At 45.0% G+C, this 18,452-nt stretch overlaps 1 protein-coding gene across 1 annotated transcript in view; it reads left to right on the top strand.

Annotated features, from left to right (window-relative positions):
• The window catches only part of LOC144143307 (DNA (cytosine-5)-methyltransferase 3A-like), a 268,623-nt gene that overhangs the window by 23,622 nt on the left and 226,549 nt on the right, over positions 1-18,452 (top strand). Inside the window, exons 3-5 of the mRNA XM_077675079.1 lie at positions 6,701-6,802; positions 8,852-8,966; positions 14,063-14,158. Of these exons, the coding sequence (XP_077531205.1) occupies positions 6,701-6,802; positions 8,852-8,966; positions 14,063-14,158 (313 nt within the window). The remainder of the gene's footprint in view (positions 1-6,700; positions 6,803-8,851; positions 8,967-14,062; positions 14,159-18,452) is intronic.

Genomic DNA, 18,452 nt, shown 5'->3' with positions numbered 1-18,452 from the left:
AGGGAACGATGATATTAGTCGTCCGGCTATCAAAGATGGCTACGATCGGCTGCAGCGTGAGTCGCGCTCGTGGAGCGAGCTCAGGCTGGCTGCGCTGGCTGCGTGATTCCTTTTCTTCATTTCAACAGTGCTATCGCCTTTGTGTGAGCCATGTAACGCTCCTGCTACCCTTGTATACATTGCATATAAATGCAGCTCCAAATCGCCGTCGGCTCGACTACTTCGTCGCTCTGCTCGTGCTGCGACCAAGGCAACGTCGCAACAATGGTGACTGAGTTGGGATGGCCGTCCCAACAATGTGTGCGTGTGCGTGCGTGCGAATGATGCGCGCGCGCGTCCTAGCGAGGGGTGGGCGCCCGGCCAGTAAACAGCAGATGAATGTAGGCAGAGTACAACAACCGAAATTCACCGTCGTCGTCAGCTTCCTCTTTATACGGTGGCATGAGCGAAAGTGGTTTGCCATTCCAAAGCAAAGCCATTCGAAATCAAAGCGATATCCAGCGGCAAGATGCCAGAGCTCTTCGAGAAAACATGCTAGGCAAAACAAGGCGTTGCACGCGTTCAACTAGGCATTGTGATGTCTGATTCACGACTCACAAACGTGCTCAGGTGTACTCGGATATTTTATTTCCACTGCAGGGCAAATTCCGCCGCCTCGCCTGCACGGTGTGGATATATGCTCACTTGCAAATGGCACTGCACGAGACCATAATTTTAGTGAACGTGAGCAAACATTTCAGAATGGGAGCCTAATAAAACCAGATGAGCGCTCGTACATCAGCATAATTATCGCTTGAATGCGCACAGCGGAACGGTTTAGACAAGTTAGGTGGCACAAACCATGCGTCGATTTCATCGAATCCCGCAAATTAATTGCGACGTTTTAAACGAGTGGTTCGGCTCGCGAAACGCCTATACAGCGTGACGTTCGTCTAAGAAAACTGCTGAAGACTGAGATAAAGCGACTTCAGTACGCTTAGTGCATGGGTTGTTAGCAACCTCCACCGCCTCTCCCATAAAAGAACTTGAAAGGAGCAAGCGCAACGAAGCCGCCACGCGTTCCTAGGCCGCGTAAACAAAAATAACGGGGGCAATCAACATGCGCCGTAGGAACAGAGCAACCGCGGCAAAAGTTGCCCGCCCCGTCGTCCCCCTTTTTTTTCGTTTTCCCCGTGATCCCTTTGAAAGTTACCGCCGCAAAACGCTAACAGCGCCAAACAGGGACCGCGAAAGAAGAGATGCGGAGTTTTCGTTGTCTGATTTTACCATCCTTGAGAGTTAAGCTGCACAGAAGCACTGTAAACGTTTGTGACTCGTACACAAGTGTCCGGACTCCTGTTTGTGATAAAACGTGTTTGTACTACCGTACTCAGGAGTGCATGTACTCACAAGTGCAAGCACTCGCAAATACAGTATTCATGAGTACTCTACTGCTCAGGACTAAGTACTTGTGAGTACTGCATACTCACGAGTATCATACTCATCAATTACACCACTCATGAGTGTGAGATTGAGGGCTCATTAGTATCCCATCTGAAAAAAAAAAACCATTGGCCGACCAATTGGTTCAATTTGCAACCGAATGGGTCCAAATGCAAACCCAATGGGTCGAACTGGAAGCGTAAGTGGTTTAATTGGACCTATTGGAGCGATCCCTATTGGACCCAGTGGCTCGAATAGGATGGCCAGTTGACCCATTTGGACCTATTGGAGCGACCCTATTGGGCCCATTGGCTCGAATAGGATGGTCACCTGGCCCAATTGGACCCATTGACTCCAGCCATAGAGTTAATACTAATAACTGCTCCAACATGACGACGAAATCGGGGAGCCATTTTGGATAGTATTCAATTACGACAACCATTTGCTAAAAGTTAATGCTCTCTTTCAACCTTCATTTGAAACCTTCAGAAATGTCCTAAACTTCAACCTTTACAAATTTATATGTATGAGGCAAGTAATTTTAAAATTACAATCAGCAATTCAAGATTAAGTTCTCAAGAAACATAACAAGCAAACACTAAAGAAAACTTTCCGACACGAGTAGCAAAATTGTTTCGAAATAAAACCACGATCCGATCCAATCCAATCCGATCCGTAGACGTTCAGTGGATAAGTGGTATTCAACGTGGTGTTGGCGGTGTAGGCGTGTTGGTCGGTTTCACACGCAGTCTTCTCTGACTGTACATTGCATTGGAAATGTAAGGTGGTATGCAAGAGTGTAAGAAGTGGCGACGATGATGTACACCCATAGCAGTGTGTTTCAATATGCATCTTTACACTGAACGCGGCTAAGCCTCGCACCGAAGGAAGAGAGTCCCTGTTTATGTGAGTAACCTAGCTGGTTCAGTTTTTATTGCCATTTTCACTGCTCGTAGCTTGAGCGGTATTATTAAGAAATAATTTGTCTGCTTCAATATATTTGAAGGCTGTTCATGTTACGACTGACGGGTTCACGACATCGCCGCGTAGCGCAGTTCGCCATGCATGGGATGTTGTTGAAGAGGTGAGCTCACGTCACACAACATTTCAGTGTCTTGTTTTAATGCGGGAAACTGCGGTTTGTTATAAACTTAACCTATTGTTCGCTTTCGCCACTAACTTTGTGAAGGTCCAGCCAGCCTGCGGCGAGCGGAGCACGGCATAGACCATGGCCTGTGAAAAATTGCTTAAACGACGAACTGTGTGTATGCCGTGTATACAAACAGAGCAATAAAGGTATTCATCCATTCCAGGAGTTCTTCTATTTGTGATGCAGGTAATCAACGCACTGCAGCGGCAATTGAGATGTAGTGGCTGCGGCAATGGGATAGAACCAACTAAATGTGCAACAAGTCGGTGGCAAATCGGAAGTACAATGGGGCCTCCAATGGGAGGACCTATTGGCGTTCCAATGGGTCGGCCTATTGGTCGACCAAATGGATGGCCAATGGGCCGCCAATAGGTGCTTAATACATCATTGGCCGACCAATAGGCCGACCAATTGGCCGACACACTGGAATTCCAATAGGTCGGCCAATGGGTTTTTTCGGCTCGGATGACTGGGTTGAGTACTCCTGAGTATGAATTTATGAGTATTTATACTCATACGCATGAGTAGTGTAATCATGAGTACTGTACTCAGGAGTAGTGGACTTACCCCTCTACTCACTCGTCACCGTTCTGACCTTTAATCTGGGTGTGTACTCACTCATCATAGTACTCACTCGTGAGTTTGAATACAAATGATTGTACTCACTAGTGAATAGGCCGACGTATGATTCCTAGACTGTGGCGTACACGCTCAGGCCGCCACGTGATCGCGCCGAAGAGACTGAACCTGTAAACCTGTAAAAAGTGTTTTTCCCAGACGGGGAGATGTGCTGTAGGTGGCGCCAGTTCTCCTACTAACTTGCTAACCTATTAGCCTAGGCCCCTGTGTCTGGTATCTATGACTGTTGTAGTTCTGTAGAAGCGAAAATAAAAGCAATGTGCATTGGCCCACGGTTGTTATTGTGTGGTGGTCACTATGGCGTGAATCGCTACAGTTGCTTGCAGTTTTGAACAGTTCCTTTCGGTCGGTGTCACCTTTTTTGTTGAAGGTTTGTGTTGTAAAGAACAAACACCGGCTTCATGGTTGGAAAGTCTCCAAGCATGGTGAAATACTTCCTGGGGTCGTCAAAATAATCAAATGACTTCCGCTTGAACATGTCTTCTCTGACCGTCCTTATGTCGGGAAATCTTTATCTTCTAAATCCAAACAAGGAAGAACCAAAACACACGTGCGCCGTGGCAGTTACCTGCCTGGCCACCTCATAAACGCCACATCTGGCATTTCCATCTAACACTTCCATGCACACAAGGAAACCAGGAGATGTAAAACTGAGAGGGGATATAGGAAAGTAGGTGGTGTGGTATGATAAGGGATGAGAAAGCTGCTCATATTGCGCAGTTTTGCTACAAATTTGTGTTACGGCGCTAGGCGGCCCCCGAAGCCTGAAAATTGCAAAAACTGCGCCAAACTGCTCCAAAACACTCGGAGAGCCAAGGAGTTTAACACTCCCGTTAATTTTACTGGGGAAATCCTGACAGACGACACAATGTTCCGGCACCCCCAAGGTGATGCTGTGTGTAAAGGTTGAATTGATTGATTATCAAAACCAACCCTGCTAAAATTGTTTTGTCGAAAGACACAATGTCGGGTTGCACATATGTTATATTGAGTTTTTGAAGTTCTCCCAACCGAAACCATTGCAAAGTCCTGTAGAAAAAATACTTATGTGTACTGTGACGACAAACTACTTGTACAAGTTGATGAAACAACTGGAATTTTCTGAGTGCCGTATGTCCGGAATGGGATTACTCGGCGCCGCCATCTTGGTGTGGTGAAGTCTGGAAAACATGGCCACCGTGCCTAGCAGGTGCTGGTGGTTCAGGCAGAGTGCTCTTTGCCGATTTCTACCCTGTTTGTGTTTGTGGGCGTGGCTGGGTTTACATTTAGTGATTTGATCTGTTGTGGGGAGTTCCGTGACTCGAAAGACGGGACTTCTTAAAAAACAACGTGGAGCCCGTGAATTCGCTGTGTTTCGGCCATGAGTGTGAGGCGCGGTGCGTGCTTGAAGTGAAATTTCGGACCCGTTGCGGTGGTATAACATGCTGAGTTATTGCTTCCTTTGACACCAAGCCTGCGAGGGGTGGGAATGGGGTGATCCACACTCCAAAAATGGCGGCGCAGGCTACATTGGCGCGAAATGTTCTAGCAGTGCCCTATAGCGGGACGGGTTCATCTATCTAAAGTGAAATTTATTGCCAAGAGGAAGGTGGCTAAACATACCAACGTTATTTAAATTGCGATCGTAGTGAACGTGCACTTTCGGGATGGATATGGGAGGGCTGGTGGGGTGTGGCGACTGTCCCCTCGCTTTCCGCCACTTTTACCGTGGCTGTTCACTTGTACGTAAAGCCAAATCTGGGGTTACAAAAATAATAATCTCCGCATTCACATAATGATAAAAAGGCCAGTTTTTCGATTCGATATTTTCAACGGCCCTCTACGCTATCTATGCATAGAGCCTAAGAAGTTAAAAATGGTCTGTAAAAAAGTAGTGCAGTTCGTAGCTTGTGATATCTGGCAGAAAAAACTTTGTTGAAAGGCTATTTTAGTGTCATGTATGGTAAAAAATGATCAAGAAGTGCACTCCTCCGCCCCCCCCTCCCGAGTTACCAAAAATGTGATTTTTAGGCTCCTAAGGTGACATAATAAATGGCCTTCTTCTGCTTCAAATCAAGGTTCTGCTTCAAAATCGAAATTTTGCGGCCCCAGAAACTGCTCCCGAATTTAATTCAGCTATCTCACTCCTGTATGATCTCTCTCTTAAATCCACCACCACACCGCTAAGGACCGCTGTCCACCCTCTCTTTGTTTTTGAGTGGATTTGTTCGTGCATAATGTTTATTATGGTTGATAGTGCTCGTTTCTTGAATCGTTAGGTACGCTCAACAAACAGTGTAACATAAGAAGACAATACCACTTGTGCCAGTTCGCCAATGTAAGCTCAATGCGTTGCAGCTATAACCGACAGTGCGTGCAGCACGCAGTGTTGGTTATGACACACGCATTACGCACCACTCATTCCGCGTGTGGTTTTAGGTTTTTTGTTTAACCGTTTTAAAAAGAATATGCATTACATGTAACAACCAATAGCTTGTTGTGCAAGCTTATGACCCCAGTTTCTTTGTGTTGGATTTTTCTGGCCACAGTTAATCACACAGCTGTTCATATTACGTCATAGGTTCTGGTGTTGGAGATAAGCTAATTGCTCGTAGAGCCATTTTTTCCTAATTATGTAGCTTATTTGAGGGATGTTTGCTTTAAAATATGTCTCAGTGTTCTACTAACGAGGCAATCTTTCGAGTGAACTAAACTTGCATTTTGTCTGCATGGTTCGTTTAGGTTTGCAAATTAGGTATTTTTGTGCAGATGCGAGGCATAGTGCGAAGTTGGTAATCTTACATATTTTTATTCGGGTTTCTCGTGTTCTTTTTCGGCCTATTTTGTTTTTCGATTCATTTTGTGAGGGCTGTGTATTGGGTATATATTTTTGTTTCGTTGCTCCTATTTTTTTTGTAAATATGTTTTTATTTGGAGCTGTAAGGGCTCTCGGCAAAGTATGATATGCATTATCTTTTCAAATTCAATTAAATGGGAGCAAAAATAAAGGGACAAGCACGAGGAAATGTAAGGCATACGTCTAAACTGCTCCATAATGTTTGAGCGAGTGTTCAACATGGTGTTTAACATTGCACAACGAGGCATAGGATTCCACCAGGGCAAAACATCAGCGTAAACAACTGCCTAGTGTTTTAATAGACAGAATCTGAGCTAGTTGGATCATACTTGAATGAATACTGGTCAGCCTAAATTTAATTGGGTACGAAGACAATGACAAAAAACGAAGCACAGGCGCTGACCGGTCAGCGCCTGTGCTTTGTTTGTTGTTATTGTCTGCGTACCCAGTTAAATTTAGGCTGACCAGTATTAATTCACGCCTAATGATTTCCCGAATATTTAACGGGATGCTTGACCAGTTTCTAACCTTGCACACATACATTGGACCTAGGGTGCAGTTGTGTGCATGTGCATGAGGGAAATTTCGCATATTCCAGGAATCTCTCGTATTCAGGCTCTAGGCCACGACTAATTTCATGCTGAACCCTGCAGGTGCCCCTGGAGAAGGTTTTCAACTTTGTAGGTGATTTTACCCGCTGCCTGTCCAAAACCGGTGGAAAACGGTACATGCAAGCGGTACACGAAGGAATCAAGGTGAGTCCAGTACTGTTTGCTAGAAGGAAGGTGCGGTACCAGTGTCAATCACACCAGCAGCCGTGATTTAGCTGGGCTGTACAGTCAAATCTCGGTACAACGAACACCACATTAACGAACCTTTCGGAATAACTAGCATTTAAGAAATCCTAGTCCGACTGGATATAGTTGTAATGTAAAATTAATTCACTACTATGTACTTCAGAAAAGCGAACTATTCAAAATACGAATCGTGTTATTTAGTTCCGTCCCATGTTAACGAACTCGTATTTTCAAAGCCGTCGATTCTTAGATTTCCGTTAAACAATCTTTGCAACCGGAGCCGTATGCTAGTCGACGACACGGCAAAGCGCAGTGCAGAGGAGGACGTCTTGCAACTCGCTCCGAAGGATGCGCGAGCCGATGCTAGAGAGAGAAAAAGAAGGTGAGAAAAAAAATGAAGCATGGATGGCTTCCTCCGTCCAGAAAGCCACGGCTGCGCTATTCGTGCCCCACCCGAAGGTTTTCTACGTTCCGCCGCTGCTCGGGTGGCTTGCTGGATTTTCACGGACATCAGTGGAGCTGATAACAGAGGACATTCTCCAAAACGTGAGCGTTCAGGATTAAGAAGGCAGCGAGGACGGCATGAACGACGATGCCTCTGAGGGTGTCGCGGCAGCACTCGAAGACTGCGACGAGCACGTGCTGACTGCGGATGTGCTTGACAGCATACGAAAACTCCGCACATTTCCGGGAAAAACCCGCATGGCCACTGTGTCAGTCCACAGGAATATGGAAGAGTTGGGGTCCGCTTGTTAGGAAGATTGTGTTGCACGCACCAGAAGAAAATTGCCAACTACTTCAAATAAACGAGCATTGTTTCATGATCACTGGCGGATTTTTTTGTGAAAAATGACTTCAAGGATGTACTGCTGTACAGGTAGGTCGTTTTAGGCATTGAAATATTTTTAGATGCGAAGCATCTCTTGATCTCGGCTCCGTCGTCTGTCGTCCGTCCATCCGCACCTCTCCCCCTACACTATATAAAAAAAAGAAATAGCGGCACCCCGTTTCGATCCCACAACTCTCTGGCCGCAACGGGAGGTACGTGGCGCTCTTCCCACTGCGTTACAAAACCAAGACAGGAGAAAGTGCTACAGACGCGCCTTATGTCCTTGACTCATTCAAACTACGTGAAGAAGCTACTGATACAACGAAGGCACGCGAAGCTGGCCGTGGGAAAGCTGTGGCTGGAAGCGCCACGCGCCTTGCAGCTCAACCAGAGAAGAGGACGAAGAGGGCGGGCAGCGGGATAGGAGCGTTAGCACGCAATAAAGAAAGATGAGAACCACGAGTAGTTCGATCAGGTAAACCCGGTGTCGGTGTCTTCACTGTCGCTACATTTCTCTGTCTTTACATGGGGGTTCACACTAGGTTCCCATTCCTGCTCCGATAAATGAAACAATATAACGGCAAGATAATGGAACCTGCACGGAACCCCTATGATGCTTCACATCTTCCTCATGTTTACCTATGGGAAGATTGTGTAATTTGTTTTAACTATTGCGATTTTCGCTACAACTACCTTTCAGAATAACGAGCAATTTTCTGCGGTCCCCTGAAGCTCGTTATACAGAGATTTCACTGCACTCAGTTTGTCCTGTGCAAAGGGAAGATGACTGAAGAAAAGTGGTTCACTTATGGCACTTTTGGCCATGACTTTTGTTGTGCTCTACAAAGTAGTATGCTCAATTGCCATCCAGCGCCCATGTTATCTATATTTTTTAGTCTATCGCACTTTTCAACCTATTGTTATCACAAACCAGTCGCAGCCTTGCCAGGCATCGCCAACCATTAAGGTCTAAATAAGTACGGAGCTCAATGTCAGTGGTTACCTTAGGCAGTTTGCGTCTGGGTTTGTTGGTGTCTTTATTGTGGCTTCTGGCAGTTCTTGAATGACGTTAAACCCTGTCGATTGGGGTGATTATTTAAGCTTTCATGACTGTTTTGTTTTTTACACTGATGCCACCGTTTATCACCGCAACGAAGTATGCCCAATGCTTTCCACAGGAGATTGCAGCCCGTTCGTCCACGTCCTTGACGCCAGAGGGAGATCCTATTGCCTGGGCGACGACAACATTCCGCGAAAGGGGTGAAGAACTGGCAGTTCACAGTTATGGCCCAGGTGAAGGCTCGAGCAACAATTCTTGCCCTCACTTTTACCTGCGCATGTACACATCCAGCCATAAGAGAAATTGATTGGTACCTGTAGGTATCCCTTGCTGTGTACACTTAGAAACATCCTGAGGTGAATGAACATACAGGCAGATAATGTAGTGCTAATTTTCCAACATTTAGAAAAAAATAGGTCAAATGAGTAAATACACTGCATTGTGAAGAAGGGGCCGCGTAAATCGGTCAAAAATAAAAGTCAATTGAAACATCAAAAATCAGTTAATTGAACTACATCGCGAAGCAAATGTTTCTTACTAGGTGGGCTTCCGTTGAATCCTCGGCTTCAAATTAAAAAAACAATATAAAAAGTAATTTTGGAATTTGGATACGTTCACAAATCTAAGCCAAGGTAATTCTGTACCACAGGCCTAAAAAGATGTTGTGTAACTTGTGCAGTTTAGTAGCTCTAAATCACGAAATGTGACCTTGGCTCTATTGCGGTGACGTACTGTAGTGGTTTGTCAAAAACTTCTGACATCAACGCAAGACAAAAAATGGCCAGTTCCAACCACGACCAACTATACGGCCCCAGCACCGCCGTCGCAGGGATAATTTTCGCCGCTGCTAGGGGAGTGGCGCTACTTACGCCCTGTCGTTCCTCGCGGCCGCCACAAGCGTGGGCGAAGTAAAGTTGGTCGTGGTTCCAACATGGACAGTTCCAGTTCCAAAATGGTCAGTTCCAGTTCCAATGGCCAGCTCTATGTGTCCTGAGAAACGCACGATTGTGTAAGCACCCCAGCACTCACCGCCATCTCAAGGATAACATGTTAAATTGTGAAATGTGGGACAATAAAAGGAGTGTCTTAAGAAAAGTCTACCTCTTGGTTTTGTGCTTATTCGATGGCTGAAGGCAGCAAAAATGAGCGGGAGCTATTATTGACCAAGTAGTATGCACAAAACCAAGGGCTGGGCCTTTTCTTTTCCCGTGTAAACGCGCTTTTCAAGAAAATACAAGCTACGAATCTAGGACTGTGTTATAAGGCACACATATAACGCAGGACGGAAAAAAAATTTAGACCATCTGTAAATATTGATATATAGACTTTCTGTTCTAGATCTACATGAGAAAAATGGCTGCCACAGGCAGGGATCGAACTAAACCCTTGCCAGCAGCTTACCCACTGGCCCACTCCCACTAATAAAACCTTCAAGTATTCACACTTTTTAAGTTGTGCAACCTTTGTAAGCAAGTTGTGAAATGCACAAGGAGGCATATTTAGGATGTAGGCTTGTGCTGTTGCGCTGTGCCGCAGTCTTGCGTCCTCATTGCTCCTATACAGTCGCCCCAAGGGAAGGGCAAAGTTGATGTTGCACATTTCTGCAGGGTGCTGAAAGTGTCTCTTGGTCAACCTTGCACACGGCATGGGCCACTTGCCAAAACATACCATGACAGGATCGGTCCACATAACTTTTCCCGTGTTGCGACGTGTATATGGCATTGATAGCGTTGCTATAAGCTCTGAAGGGGAGTAGTGCATGTGATATTAAGAAGTTAATTTTGTGGAAACGAGAAAAGGTCCGAATGATATTGACCGCAGATTGTCGAGAAACGTCGTCTAGACGATGTTCATGTTCTGTATTTGCTTAAATATGTCGAGCATGCCCCAGCTGCTCAGACAGAAATGAAAGTTTTGGCAAAACATTTTTTTCAATAAAATGCAGGTTTTAAATTTTCAACTCGCCCTAACAAAAAATTACGCTTGTTGGCACTAAGCATCCACACAATGTACTGCCGCCATTTATCAACAAAGTTTATCAAATGTGGCTACATCAGTCTGCTTTAGGATATAATGGTGCAAAGCGCGATGAAATGTAACAGATAACGATAGCAAGGAAGACACTACACATGGATGTAGCAATTTTCTGGTTATGCCCACCATGTTCAAAGCTGCCTATAAAAACTGCTAACTTCATTTCCGAGTCTCAGTTGCCCATGTGAGCCTACAAGAAAATGCCAAAAAAAGATTCTTGACTGGTAAGGATTGTCTGCAATACCTACACTCAGAGCATGTCGCAGAATCTCAAAAAGATTAGAAACGAAATGAGTGAGTTTGTTTTAACTGTGCGTGACAAATTTAGACGGCTTTTTAAAAGTAACTGCACTGTGAAGCTGGTAATATTCGCTTTGTGCTAAACATTAAGCACGGTCTGCGCCCCCTGACCCCATTTTCAAGTTCACTAAAACGGTCGTTAAATTGGTAGGGGGAAATTTGAATGAGTAAAACAGCCCATTAAAAATAGACTAGATAACCTTGCCAGTGTTGCATAGTTTTCTGGAATTATCTTTTCTGGAGAGGTTGTGTAGTCACCAACATGTCCATTCATAACTGGCGGCAAAGTTGTGTCTGCAAGCCATATTAGAGCGTGGAGCAATGAAAACACAACGACAGGGGACCACGCGAGATGAGTATACTTTGCGCACCACACTCACTGACATGCTGCTCAGTGTAAATTGTAAGACATAACTACCAGGCCATGCTGCTCTAACATTTCTGAAAGGGCACAGTCAGTACCAGGGACTTTCATTCTGCTGTGTCAGGTGTTGATAAAACCTGAGACGTGGTTTCACCTAAGCGTGCGCGAGAAGGCGAGTGATTTTGTTTCGGGTAGTTTAGGACAGGTAACTGAGTGTTAGAACCACTGACTGAACTACGCTAAAAGCTTTATTTAGTGACACTATAGAGGCCCACTAATGCAGCTTTGTGTAGAGCTGTCCTCAACCGGCTTTCCAGCATCTGCAGCGTTTGATTTTTGCTAGGTTGTCGAGATACCACAAATAGAGTATTTGGAATATGAAGTCTAGCAAAATTATAAACAGCTAGAGACAGAACAAGTCTACAGAAGCAAAAGAAGGCAGCAACTGTTGCACCGTTTCCGCACTGAGCACCCTTTTTTGGCCACAAAGCAAGATATAATGACCAAAATGCAGGGAGGGCTTCTTGTGTGCTTTAATAGTGAGTGGTAGTTATAAACAAAATGCAGTAGTATTTTGTGAAATGACGTTCCCGCGGTTCGAACACCACGGTGACACTTTTCTAGCTGGATGAAGGCATGTTTATGAAATTGCGATTGGTGATTCATAGGTCCGTAAAAGTATACAGACACAACTAAAGGTGTTGAATAAAAATCACGCGTTAAAAATGTGTGGCCCTATAATTATAATAAACGAATAGTATAGTTTTATTTATTTCTAACGTTTTAGTTTTAAAAACTTTGCATCAATACAAAATGCCATGGCAAAGCAACTACATGGGAAAACAAAGCACGCACAAAACCAAGCAGCAAGCCATCTGAGCAAATTGCTCTTGTCGTTCCTGAGAATATTGTCATGCCCAAAAGCAGCATTTTTGTTTGTTTAATAACGCTTCTTTCAAGCACTTCCTCTAACAATCATACGCTACCTACGGGTGTGTACTCATGATTAGTGCTGACAGCGCCACTTCATAGGTCGATGCATAGGGCGTTTGCTGCGCGGGCAGTATCTCATTCCTGCACACTATTCGTGCCTATGCGTTTTTGTCTGTACAGAATTATAAAACATTAGCTGACCTAATCAAAACCGGAGGAACCGACGCAGCTGCACACACATCTCAATCACAGCTGCTCTTGGATATGTTTGGGACTAGGAAATCCCAGGGATGCTCATAGGCTGTGCCGTTTCGAACATGGGTCTTTTTTAAGGGGCCCTTGAGATGTTTTGTGTTGCCTGGGACATACATTGAATAAATACGGGGACTAGTTATTAAGCGAGCTATTTCACAAGTCGATCTCAGCTACGATTTAGTCCTTTTTGTAATGCATTGCCTTGATAGTAAATAAATGAAAACTCACCATAAAACAGTGGCGCCATGCATAGCTGTTGGGAAGATGTGGTTCTGTTACTTCAGCAGCTGCTGAACCAGTAATAAGGGACAGTATTTCAACAGTGACATTGGGCATGTGTTTACAACGTTAGAAATGTAGGTTTTTGCTAGGTCTAGTCACATCAAAAAATTACATGCTAGCAATTCAGATTTTTCTGCACAAAAACTTAGGCGAAGCGAAATCGACCAGGGAGGTGGTCCTTACATAAAAGTCTGCCGACCCCATGTGATCAGCGAGGATATTTCAGGGTTCCTGAAGCCCTCCATGAAATGATCACATCCCCCCGCTGTCCAAACTTTTCTGCTTTTAGCGAAACCCTGCTGGCAATGAACAAAGGTGGCTGGGCTGCATGACTTACACGTTTAATGTCTTGGCATAGTTACGGTTAGCTTCCCGCACAGCTGCACAACACAAAAGCTATGCGGAGAAGCCAGACACACAAAAGGCAGCGTATAGGTGTTTGTGTGACTGAAACAGCAAACTGTTTCATAATGAGGTGCATCAACCACCAGAGGCAAGCATTGGATAAAGTACAGGCAACTGAAGTGCCAGTTAGAATTTGTTCACTTTATGACATGGACCAACGTGGTTAATCATAGGTTACCTCATCACTTCGGCCAGCCTGAAAAGGCTTCTGCCCGGCATGCCCATGTTTGAGAACAATTGATGCGAAGAACGCTGTTTGTTGCCAAGGAAGCCTTTGTGCATTACCGGTTATGGGCAGACAGGGTGACCGGAAATACTTTGTTGCTGCAGCAGCCCTCGTTGTTGTGAGATTTGGAATGGGTACTTTTCTGTGACAAACCTAAATGTACAGTTGTGCCACAGCTAAAATTTTCTGATAAAGTACCATGTAATAATTGAACTTCATGCGCAAAGTTCTTCATTATGCTTGGCATAAGACAATCAATGCGGAATGCGCTTGATAGTCCTGGATCCATACAAGATGGCTGCCACGCAGAGCCTTGCCTGTATTGCTACAGTGGCAAAAGAACAGTGGTGTAAGTATCTGCCGTTTGAAGCTAAGGTATCACCACATTTTCCATCCTCCTGTTATTGAACCATGGATCTGATCCGAATAGAGCTTTCCGGCACTTTGTAGGTGGCCCGCCTGTGTCCTAGTGCCGTGGTGCCCTTGTGCTCAGTGCTTCTGTTGTCTAAAAGGGACCCCACTGTTACCAGTCCCAGTACAGGTTCGTGCTGCCCTCTCCAAGTGGCGGTGGGATGTTCCTGCGGCACCAGCCACACAGCCTGTCCAGGAAGAGCGGACGTCTTCAAGTGAGCCCTTAGCCAGGTTGCATGCTCACACCTAGTGGAGATGAGCGGAACTAGGGAACTTGCGAATGTTTACACTGAATGAGAAAGAGACTGAAGTGGAAAGTTCTGTGCCTTGTTGTAAAAAAACTCTAACCGCAACACTTCGAAAGCACTGTTTCGAGCCGAGTGCAAAAATAGTATATGGTAGCCATATAGCAGTTCTATCTTGCTTGCCTTGCAACAAAAACTGGTGGTAATCGATGCAGTTACAAGAAAAAAAGTTTTTACTGCTGCCAGTAATTAGTAAAGTGGAAACAGAAATTTTGAGTGTCTACTAGCCAAAATAAGAGGCAGCATATAGCCTCAGCAACCATTACAGTAGCAAATGCAGGGACGTGCTTCCGATCCCCATGTAATTCATGCAATGCAGATGCGCTGAGTAGAAACTTTCTTGTATATTATTTGCAGAGTGCTAACAGCGTAGAGATGGCAGAAATCCAGAGGCCAGACACAGAATTGTGTTTACACGTCATTGTTTTATAACTTCAGTTTGGGAATGACTTTGTGGGATTAGTTCCATGAAAAGTGACATAATAGATAAGGCGCCAGCCAATCACAAAAGCTTGAGGTGTTATGAGGTCTTTTGTAGTCTTAGGCGGGAACAGTTTTGGTGTGAGAAATATTGCTGCCGCCCACCTCCGATACAACTTTCTCTGGAGATGCTTTAAAACAGCTAGTCACCTACTTTTATGTTAACAATGGCTATATATGTCTGCTTCAAGGAATGTCAGAAGCTTTATTGCAGTGAAATCATTTTAATTGGGATATCTAGGAGGACAAATAATGTACGATTTTCGGAATATCAAATTATCAAAGGAACGACACAGAGAGGACAGTCAGATTTTTTATGCGTACTTCTGCAAAGAATTCAGTTATGCTAGCTTGTCTTTTGACGAATAGCGGAGTTGAAAGACCAAGTTTTCACACATGGAATATTCAAACAGAGCAAGAGTGTCGTATGGAGCATCACAGCAGACTTCTTCCAAACCACCAAGTGCCCCACGTTTTTTTACACTACTAACCGCTGTCAGTCCGACATTGCAATGACGTTCTTCATCGGATGCCTCATCTACCGTACGATGGGCATTTTTGATGGTCTCCGGCCACAATGTGTGCGCGCATGTTTCAAACCGCAAGTGGGAAGAGCGCTTGTGTGAAGGACGGTGCATTGTGGATCACTTTTTATACAGACATGGGTCTGAGTTAAGCAGTGTATGGATAGATTTACGCTGGAATAACAAAGGTCCTGCTACCAGAGGGCAATCGACATTTTTGAAAAGGGGGAGTAGAAACACCGAACTGCACAAAGGTTTGAATTAACAGGGGCAAAATTAACGAGGTTTTACTGTATCCATTTTAAATATGCGTCGGGCACAGCAGAGTACTTGGTGCACCAAATGGTCAGAATAACATCTGCACCAAAATGTTCATATGTTTACGTAACGCATGCAGGCTGAGTTTCGTTTTGAGGACAAGATCTTTCTACAGTGCAACTTCATGCCCATTATTTTGCTTGTTCCTAATTTGGCAGGCGTAATGTCTGGATAGATATAGGCGAAGGTCTTTCATGCATAAATGATAACATTAGTTCTAGTAACAGTGTGTAACGTTCAAGGAAAATGATTCAGACTAATCTGTAATACACATCTGCAAACTCCTGCAAGTTCCTATCTAGCAGAAAGATTTTTCATGTTATCACAGAGGTATACAATCTTTGCGCGTTCAATATTGCGCATCATTTAAAAAAATAAGTGGTGGCTTATCATGAAGAATATGACCAAACCCACTTTTGTGCAATCGCATTATCAGCGCATGTTGTTGACTCCAAAAGCAAAGGGGTAAGGCAACCGTAAACTGCCTAGAGGCCAAAACAAGAAACTTTGTTGGCAACTTGAATACACTGTTTTCTGGTCGTATTTATTTAAAAAATGCAGCGTACAAAATTTGGAGGCCAAAATATGCGTCGGTCCATTGTAAATGAAGGTCAAAAATGCTTTTATCCAAACGAAAACTGGGAAAAAAGGGCGGCCAGTACGGCCGGCCGCAAGTGACATCTCACTTGGAAAAACTGGGCGTGGTCAGCCGATTCTCCTACAGGTGCCTGCAAAGTATGTCTTGCATTTATTGTGTTTCGGGTCCTCCGTTTCTTCAAAAACTCAAAACGTGCGGAAAAAGGGGTTGGGAAGTTCGTGCAACGATTATTGCTTCAATGTAGGCAGCTGAGACGCGCATACATTCGTTTGGTAAAGGGTAATCACGGGCATCAGGAGGCATACTGGCGAAGCTGAGAGCTTGGAAATAGGGACACAAAAGGCGTGCTCAGCGCTATAGATGGGAGCCGGCACAGGGCATACTGGCTATGCTGATTGAATCATCTTAAATTTCTAAGAGCAGAAACCAAAAAAAGCTACCGGGAGAGGAAAGCACCACAACGAGCTGAGAAGCATGTAAGAATTCGATTTGCGCACATAATTTGAAAGTTCAAATCCAGCATTTTATTTCTTTGTATACATGAAAAGTTTTGTTCCTGTTAGAAAGGTGTCCATGTAAAAACTTTAGATAATGAAGCTCACCTATATAAAATGGCATGCATCGAGGAACGCCCTGCAGTGTCTTCGCTGGCATCGTGAAAGTGACCTTACCCGAGACTCAATGCCACCTACGTTATTAGCCTTTCTGCTAGATCTCTTTTCTTTGATAAGTGAACAAATAATTGGCAACAGTGTCTTGTTTGGTTTATTTTATTATAACCTTATCGATTCCATGCAGTGGGGAGCACGCTGTACTTGTTCGCGCCCCGACCGGCCGCTGACAGAAGCAATAACAGTGAATCACTTCACGTCTGCTGTAATGGTCTCGCTCGCGCTCTCAAAGTGTTGACCAGCATCGATCGTGCAAGCCGGGGCCCAACTAGCTGCCGTACTCGTTCGTACCCCGGCCGGTCACGACAGCGACGAATCGTCTCGTATTGGCCATTCTCACTTATTGCGCACCTGTACAGCCGGCCACCGACGAGCTAGCAGGGCCCTGTACAGCTCCCATACTAGTTCACCCACCCAATGAACCGACCAGCCGCGCCAAGATTGTATCGTCTCGAGTAGGCCATACTCGCATCTAGCGTGCTTATAGAGGCGACCAAGAACCTGCTGCGGGCCGTCCCAACTTTAAAACCAGTCATTGTGCAACTAGTGTACTCACTCGCTGACGGCGCATCACATCGTGTCGACCGGCGATTGGCCCCAGCACTCTTCCAGTTTGCTCATTTTGTCTTGGGAACCAGAGCTTCTTGATCTCGCATTTCGAAAACACGTGAAAGAATTATTCTTGCAACATACATGAATTACTATGCTCACTCGCGTAAGGCAGCCTGTGAAACTGGTGCTGACGACTGACGGCTGCAGGACAGGATTCCGGACTGGAATGTCACATCCGGAAGTTGCTGCAGTAGCAACCAGTTGAGTTGACACTCCACTAAGTGCTGTGTTGGCTGTAGTGACGTTTTTTTGAACGGTTCTAATAAAAGCATTTCGCGCGTGCGGAGCTTAAAATGAGGTCACGATAGACAATATTTGTGTATATTTTACATTGATAGAACATTTGTAGAAAGTACAATTTCCATGCAATTGGTCTTTAATCTGAAGCTGTAAATTACCCTTCCTTATAAAAGTAAATGCATGCGGAGAAGCCGTTTACTGCTTCCAAACGCAGCCTCCATGTTTTGGTGGTAAAAGTAACAGATCAAAGCGCAGTATAGGTCATGTCGACTTCATCGGAAAGGATTCAAATAACATTTATTTTTAATACTAAACTCGATTTGATTCATACAGTGCCCTGCAACGCCCGCACTGATGCATGGTGTGCTGCATTAAAGCGCTCGATTCCGTGCTGCTGGATAGGGGCTTTGCACCGTGGGCCTCAATTGCTCATTGTGTAGCCATGGGGCAGTGCAGAGAACTCCCACACTTGCTACAGAGGTAGTGCAGCAGGTCGGTGCATGCGCACGTGCCATAGTTGGGGTGTTTCGAGTTGGCAGACGACTAGAGGTGACCGCACGATATCGTTCGCCAAACGCGAAGATATGGGGCCCAAATTTCAGGTCGCCGCTAATACGTTCAGTGCACCCGAGATGGTCGTCACTTAAAGTTGTACAGGCAGACAGGCGATGGATGAATACGCCTGCAACTCACTTGATTGTAAATGCGTTGTGATGCTGCTGCCACTGCAGCTGTGGTGCAAGGTACCGGCACCACAAAAA

Source organism: Haemaphysalis longicornis, unplaced genomic scaffold (assembly GCF_048455015.1).
Source record: "Haemaphysalis longicornis isolate Haplotype H1 unplaced genomic scaffold, Haemaphysalis longicornis Haplotype H1 scaffold_6, whole genome shotgun sequence".
Lineage (NCBI taxonomy): Eukaryota > Metazoa > Arthropoda > Arachnida > Ixodida > Ixodidae > Haemaphysalis > Haemaphysalis longicornis.
The sequence above is the reverse complement of the archived record's forward strand: the minus strand, read 5'-3'. Positions and strand labels throughout refer to the sequence as shown.